The 7,703-nt window shown below is 56.1% G+C and overlaps 1 protein-coding gene across 1 annotated transcript in view; it reads left to right on the top strand.

Moving 5' to 3' along the window:
• Positions 1 to 6,680, top strand: part of LOC132832705 (nucleoside diphosphate kinase homolog 5-like) — a 16,898-nt gene extending 10,218 nt beyond the window's left edge. The window contains exons 4-6 of the mRNA XM_060850800.1: positions 1,009 to 1,109; positions 3,943 to 4,061; positions 6,498 to 6,680. Coding sequence (XP_060706783.1) covers positions 1,009 to 1,109; positions 3,943 to 4,061; positions 6,498 to 6,590 — 313 coding nt within the window. The 3' untranslated portion in view covers positions 6,591 to 6,680. The remainder of the gene's footprint in view (positions 1 to 1,008; positions 1,110 to 3,942; positions 4,062 to 6,497) is intronic.
• The last annotated feature ends 1,023 nt before the right edge of the window (positions 6,681 to 7,703 follow it).

The following is a 7,703-nucleotide window of genomic DNA, read 5'->3' as shown; positions in this document are numbered from 1 at the left end:
TTTAGGAGGGGGACAGTATTTGGCAGGATTGGAGTATTTCAGAGGGGACAGTATTTGGCAAGGTTGGAGTATTTAGGAGGGGGACAGTATTTGGCAGGGTTGGAGTATTTTGGAGGGGGACAGTATTTGGCAGGGATTGAGTATTTCGGAGGGGGACAGTATTTGGCAGGGATGGAGTATTTCGGAGGGGGACAGTATTTGGCAGGGTTGGGAGTGTTTAGGAGAGGGGCAGTATTTGACAGGATTGGAGTATTTAGGAGGGGGACAGTATTTGGCAGGATTGGAGTATTTCGGAGGGGGACAGTATTTGGCAGGATTGGAGTATTTAGGAGGAGGACACTATTTGGCAAGGTTGGAGTATTTCGGAGGGGGACAGTATTTGGCAGGGATGGAGTATTTCGGAGGGGGACAGTATTTGGCAGGGTTGGGAGTGTTTAGGAGAGGGGCAGTATTTGACAGGATTGGAGTATTTAGGAGGGGGACAGTATTTGGCAGGATTGGAGTATTTAGGAGGAGGACACTATTTGGCAAGGTTAGAGTATTTAGGAGGGGGACAGTATTTGGCAGGATTGGAGTATTTCAGAGGGGACAGTATTTGGCAAGGTTGGAGTATTTAGGAGGGGGACAGTATTTGGCAGGGTTGGAGTATTTTGGAGGGGGACAGTATTTGGCAGGGATTGAGTATTTTGGAGGGGGACAGTATTTGGCAGGGATGGAGTATTTCGGAGGGGGACAGTATTTGGCAGGGTTGGGAGTGTTTAGGAGAGGGGCAGTATTTGACAGGATTGGAGTATTTAGGAGGGGGACAGTATTTGGCAGGATTGGAGTATTTCGGAGGGGGACAGTATTTGGCAGGATTGGAGTATTTAGGAGGAGGACACTATTTGGCAAGGTTGGAGTATTTCGGAGGGGGACAGTATTTGGCAGGGTTGGGGTGTTTAGGAGAAGGACAGTATCTGGATTATTTTGATTAATCTGACTCTTTTATGAATAAATGATTGCTTCCAGTTTAAGGGCAATCTATGGAACAGATAAGATTAAGAATGCCCTGCACGGCAGCAGTTGTTTCAACACAGCAGAGAGGGAGATTAACTTCATGTTCCCAAGAGGTGAGTCCCGTCCAAGCTAATTGATTCTTTATTTCCCTGTTAGTCCCGGGACAACTCTCCCTGTATCCTTCCTGATCCCATTCCCAAAATACAGGCTGACACCTGTGTTCACAGACCTGGCACAGGGAACAGGAGGAGGCCATTCAGCCCCACGGGGAACAGCAGGAGGCCATTCAGCCCCACGGTCCTGCCACCGGGAACAGCAGGAGGCCATTCAGCCCCACGGACCTATCACAGGGAACAGCAGGAGGCCATTCAGCCCCACAGTCCTATCACAGGAAACAGCAGGAGGCCATTCAGCCCCACAGTCCTATCACAGGAAACAGCAGGAGGCCATTCAGCCCCACGGACCTATCACAGGGAACAGCAGGAGGCCATTCAGCCCCACAGACCTGTCACAGGGAACAGCAGGAGACCATTCAGCCCCACTGACCTATCATAGGGAACAGCAGGAGGCCATTCAGCCCCACGGTCCTGCCACGGGGAACAGCAGGAGGCCATTCAGCCCCACGGACTTGTCACAGGGAACAGCAGGAGGCCATTCAGCCCCACAGACCTATCACAGGGAACAGCAGGAGGCCATTCAGCCCCACGGGGAACAGCAGGAGGCCATTCAGCCCCACGGTCCTGTCATGGGGAACAGCAGGAGGCCATTCAGCCCCATGGTCCTGTCACAGGGAACAGCAGGAGGCCATTCAGTCTGATATCACAGGAACAGCAGGAGTTGGCTGTTCAGACCCACTCAAGTCTGTTCATCCAGTTAGAAACCACTAAACCCTTCAATGAGACTATCCCAGTTATTCATGACGATGCTGCTGGCATCTGTCTTTGTCCAGCCTTGGAAAGCTGGTCACGTGAGCTGGGAAAACAGTACCTTGGGAGGGACCACCACACCCCACCACCCCCCTGCCCGGGTCAGGCTATGTCCTGCCCTGCCCCTCGGGGACAGGATCCATTCGCCCCCCAGGGGTCAGGGTCCATTCCAGCCCCACGCCCGGGATTCAGGGTCCATCCAGCCTCCCCCCCACCCCCCCCACCCCTCAGCCCTGGGGTCGGGATCAGGGTCTGGTCCTGGGGTCAGGGGTCAGGATCCAGCCTTGGGGTTAGGGTCAAGGTGCAGGCTTGGGGACAGGGGTCAGGGTTTAGCCCTGGGGCAAGGGGTCAGGGTCCGGTCCTGGAGTCAGGGGTTAGCATCCAGCCCTGGAGTCGGGTCAGGGTGCAGCCCTGGGGTCAGAGGTCAGGGTCCAGACCTGGGGTTAAGGTTCAGCCTTGGGGACAGGGGTCAGGGTCCAGCCCTGGGGGGAGGATCCGGCTCTGGGCTCAGGGGTCAGGGTTTTGGCCCAGGGGTCAGGATCTGGTCCTTGGGTGAGTGTGCATCCCTGGGGTCAGAGGTCAGGGTCCAGGCCTGGGGTCAGCGTTCAGCCTTGGGGACAGGGGTCGGGTGGCAGGGTCTGGCTGTGGGCTCAGGGGTCAGGGTTTAGCCTGGGGTCAGGGGTCAGCGTCCAGCCCTGGGGTCATGGGTCAGGGTCCAGGCCTGGGGTCATGGATCAGTGTTCAGTCCTGGGGTCAGGGGTCTGGGTCCAGGCCTGGGGTCATGGGTCAGTGTTCAGTCCTGGGGTCAGGGTCCAGGCCTGAGGTCATGGATCAGGGTCCAGCCCTGAGGTCAGGGGTCAGGGTCCAGCATGGGGACTGGATCAAGCCCTGGGGTCAGGGGTCAGGTTCGAGCCCTGGGTACGGGGTCCAGCCCTGGGGTCAGGGGTCAGGTTCGAGCCCTGGGTACGGGGTCCAGCCCTGGGGACAGGGGTCAAGGTTCAATCCACCTGAAGGGGAATTCCTCTTCAAGGTGCATTCCTGAAGCAGATGGGAGGAGCCAGTGGATTGGGAGCAGGAATCCTGGTTTCCTTCCTCCTTCGCTTGTAAGGTCTTTGAGAGAGAGCATACAGTTCTGGGGATGTCCAACCCGTCCATGCTGACCCAGATATCCCAACCCAATCTAGTCCCACCTGCCAGCACCCGGCCCATATCCCTCCAAACCCTTCCTATTCATATACCCATCCAAATGTTTCTTAAATGTTGTAATTGTACCAGCCTCCACCACTTCCTCTGGCAGCTCATTCCATACACGTACCACCCTCTGGGTGAAAAAGTTGCCCCTTAGGTCTCTTTTATATCTTTCCCCTCTCACCCTAAACCTATGCCCTCTCGTTCTGGACTCCCCCACCCCAGGGCAAAGACTTTGTCTATTTATCCTATCCACGTCCCTCATAATTTTGTAAACCTCTATAAGGTCACCCCTCAGCTCTGACGCTCCAGGGAAAACAGCACCAGCCTGTTAAACCTCTTCCTATAGCTCAAACCCTCCAACATCCTTGTATATCTTCTCTGAACCCTTTCAAGTTTCACAACATCTTTCTGATAGGAAGGAGACCAGAATTGCACGCAATATTCCAACAGTGGCCTAACCAATGTCCTGTACAGCCGCAACATGACCTCCCAACTCCTGTACTCAATACTCTGACCAGTAAAGGCACCTACTGAGATGTTTCTGCCTCTTCTCATAGACTCAGCAAATAAACTGTTAGCTCAGATCCTGATTTGTCCTGGTCCCTATCGGATCCCTCCATCTGGATCCACTGTTAACCAAAGGTGTGAAATAAAGGGGGGTGAAGTAGGGTGTAAGGTGTCAGGCCGCACACCAGGCATGGAGCTGTTCCGCGGGGGAATGTGACCAGCTGGGAAAGTGTTGTCTTGGATTGTGATGGAATACGGTGCTGGAGCCATGGCGTTTCCCGTTAGTGTGTGACCGGCCTCTGTTTCCCCTCCCCCCCACCAGTCACCATCGAGCCGTTCCCCGCTGACCAGGCTGCTGTCGATTACCTCAGCAAGTACGTCAACCCCACCCTGCTGAGCGGTCTGACCGAGATGTGCAAGCAGAAACCCTCCGAGCCTGTTGTGAGTATGAGGAGTTCGGGGGGAGGGGCAGAGAAAGAGGCATGGGGATAATGGGGGGGGGGGAGGGAGGGGGATAATGGGGGTGGGGAGAGGGAGGGGGATAATGGGGGGGGGAGGGAGGGGGATAATGGGGGTGGGGAGAGGGAGGGGGATAATGGGGGGGGGAGGGAGGGGGATAATGGGGGGGGAGAGGGAGGGGGATAATGGGGTGGGGAGAGGGAGGGGGAAGAGAGGGAGGGGGATAATGGGGGGGGGAGGGAGGGGGGGGGGGGGGAGGGAGGGGGATAATGGGGTGGGGAGAGGGAGGGGGAAGAGAGGGAGGGGGATAATGGGGGTGGGGAGAGGAATGGGAGTGTGGTTAATGTGGGCGGGGCCAGAGAGACGGGAAGTGCGGATGATGTGGGTGGGTAGTGGAGTTGGGGATAATGTGAGTGGGGGAGAGGGAGGGGGATAATGTGGGTGGGGAAGAGGGAGGGTGTGTAGGAGGAGGCCATTTGTGCCCTTGCACCTTTAAGAACTGCCGAGAATAAATCCCACGACCCACCTCCACCCCGATAAATGTACAGGCACCATAGATAGCCCCAGAGAGACAGAGAGAGAGAGAGAGAGAGAGAGAGAGAGGCGACTGGTGGGCAGGCCAGGAACGAGATGGACAAGGTGAGATCTTCTTGGTGCGGGAATTGAACCACTGGCTGTAGGCAGCAGCCTTCCAGCTAACTGAGCTAACTCTCCAACCAAAAACCAAAATCCCCTCATCTCCCATTCAGGGCCCATTGCCCCTGGATTTAAAGCGATAGTCTCAGATTGCCAAGTCTTCAGCCAATGGCAACTCTTTATTCCTTTTGTAAAGATCTCAGTCCGAACCTTCCCATTCACCTTCTCTGCTCTGAGAGAAAGTGTCCCTCTCCTTCCAGTCCACCCTGGGTTATCATGTTCCCTTGGGACACCCTGCAGGAACCTTCAAAGACCTTCACAGAGCTGGGCAAATGCTGGGCCAAGGGAACCAACTGGACAGCACCGTCCGAGAGCCAACTGGACAGCACCGTCCTAGGGCCAACTGGACAGCACCGTCCCAGAGCCAACTGGACAGCACCGTCCTAGGGCCAACTGGATAGCACCGTCCTAGGGCCAATTGGACAGCACCGTCCGAGAGCCAATTGGACTGCACCGTCCGAGAGCCAACTGGACAGCACCGTCCTAGGGCCAATTGGACTGCACCGTCCTAGGGCCAATTGGACTGCACCGTCCGAGAGCCAATTGGACTGCACCGTCCAAGAGCCAACTGGACAGCACTGTCCGAGAGCCAACTGGACAGCACCGTCCTAGGGCCAACTGGACAGCGCCGTCCAAGAGCCAACTGGACAGCGCCGTCCAAGAGCCAACTGGACAGCACCGTCCAAGTACCAGAATGGGGCCAAATGGCCATCTCCAATGATGAAAGCAGAAACCAATCCCCAGACTAGAGAACAGAAACCAGCCCATCCCCACACTGCTCGCGGACCCTCACTTAGTATCCCCCTCCCACAGACCCTCACTCAGTATCCCCATCCCCAACCACACCTCCCCCACCCGCCCCGGACCCTCACCCAGTATCCCCATCTCCCCCGGACCCTCCCTCAGTCTCCCCACCCCCCGGACCCTCCCTCAGTCTCCCCATCCCCCACAGACCCTCACTCAGTATCCCCATCCCCAACCACACCTCCCCCCTGCCCCGGACCCTCACCCTCACCCTCACCCAGCAACCCCATCACCCCTCCAGACCCTCACTCAGTATCTCCCTCCTACAGACCCTCACTCAGTATCCCCATTCCCCACCCTCCCCCGGACCCTCCCTCAGTATCCCTCCCACAGACCCTCACTCAGTGTCCCCATCCCCCCCAGACCCTCACTCAGTAACCCCATCCCCAACCACACCTCCCCCCTGCCCCGGACCCTCACCCAGCAACCCCATCACCCCTCCAGACCCTCACTCAGTATCCCCATTCCCCTCCCCCTCCCCCGGACCCTCCCTCAGTATCCCTCCCGCAGACCCTCACCCAGCAACCCCATCACCCCTCCAGACCCTCACTCAGTATCCCCATTCCCCTCCCCCTCCCCCGGACCCTCCCTCAGTATCCCTCCCGCAGACCCTCACCCAGCATCCCCATCCCCCCCGGACCCTCCCTCAGTATCCCCATCCCCCGGACCCTCCCTCAGTCTGGAGTAGCCCCATCTCCCTGGCCCCATGTAGGTCACTTCAAGGAGCAAGGGGGTTCCAGGTGATGGGGAGTGAGGGGTGAGGTTCTGGGGAGTGAGGGGTTTGGTTCAGATGGGGCAGGGGGGTGGAGGGGGGAGAGCAGATGGTAACGAGGAAGGAGATGGAGACGGTGTGATCTCCCTGGTGCAGGAATTGAAGCTGTGTATGATGAGACCTGCTGGGTTTGTCTCCTGTTCCAGACCTGGTTGGCTGATTGGCTGTTGGAGCACAATCCCATCAGTCCTGCTGTGAACGAGGGGAAAGTGAAGGAGCCTGTGGATTGTGTCTTCTGATCACGGGAATACACCCTAATCCACCAGGAACTGGAGACCCTGGGTGGCTCGTTCCAAAAATGACTACAGTTAATAAATTCCTAAACGATTCCTGTGAATAACTCACTGCTCCCTTCAATGGTTTCCACCGTCGGCTGGTTTGAAAAGGCTGCAGGGTTGATGTGATCAGAGGTTGTGGGTTTATTGGGTGACACGCTGGAACCTGAGAGCTGTGTTTACACAGCAGCTTGGGTCCTATACCGTAGGGCATGGCACAACATTCAGTTTGGCTGGACCTAGCTTCGTTGGGATGATTTTGGGAGAGGTAGCCTTCTTTCAGGGAGGATTTCAGACAGTGCCTAACTTCCCCCCCCCCCCCCCCCCCCCCCCCCCCCTTGGGGGGGGGGGGGAGGAATATATGAGGTCACATGCCACTAATTCAAAGAAATTTCGAGCCCAGAACCAGGCCCTTCAGCCTTCCAAGCCTGAGCCGATCCAAATCCGCTGTCCAAACCTGTCGGTCGATTCCTCAGCATCTGTATCCCTCTGCTCCCCACCGACTCATGTATCTGCCCAGACACCTCTTAAATGAATCTACTGTGCCTGCCTCTACCACCTCGGATGCCAACGTGTTCCAAACACCCACCGCCCTCTGTGTGTGTGTGTGAAGTACTTGCTGCGTGTCTCTCACTTAAACCTTCCACCTCTTAACCTTGAAAGCATGACCTCTCGTTATTGAATTCTTCACCCTGGGAAAATACTTGTCTCTATCCACCCTGCCCATACCCTTCATGATTTTGTAAACCTCAATCAGGTCCCCCTTCAATCTCCTTTTTTTTAATGAAAACAATCCTAATCTACTCAACCTCTCTTCATAGCTAGCACCTTCCATATCAGGCACCATCCTCGCAAACCTTCTCTGCACCATCTCCAAAGAATCCACATCCTTTTGGTAATGTGGCGACCAGAACTGTACACAGTATTCTAAACGCGGCTGAACCAATGACTTGTACAATTTTAACCTGACTCTCCAGTCTATCTCTGTCCTCCTGTATTCTCTGACAGTCCCTTGTGCTTTCTGCTACTCCACTTTCAAAGGAGGACAATACATTACGCCCAGCTTGACTGACCCAT

This window comes from Hemiscyllium ocellatum, chromosome 35, assembly GCF_020745735.1.
Source record: "Hemiscyllium ocellatum isolate sHemOce1 chromosome 35, sHemOce1.pat.X.cur, whole genome shotgun sequence".
Taxonomy (NCBI): Eukaryota; Metazoa; Chordata; class Chondrichthyes; order Orectolobiformes; family Hemiscylliidae; genus Hemiscyllium; species Hemiscyllium ocellatum.
The sequence above is the reverse complement of the archived record's forward strand: the minus strand, read 5'-3'. Positions and strand labels throughout refer to the sequence as shown.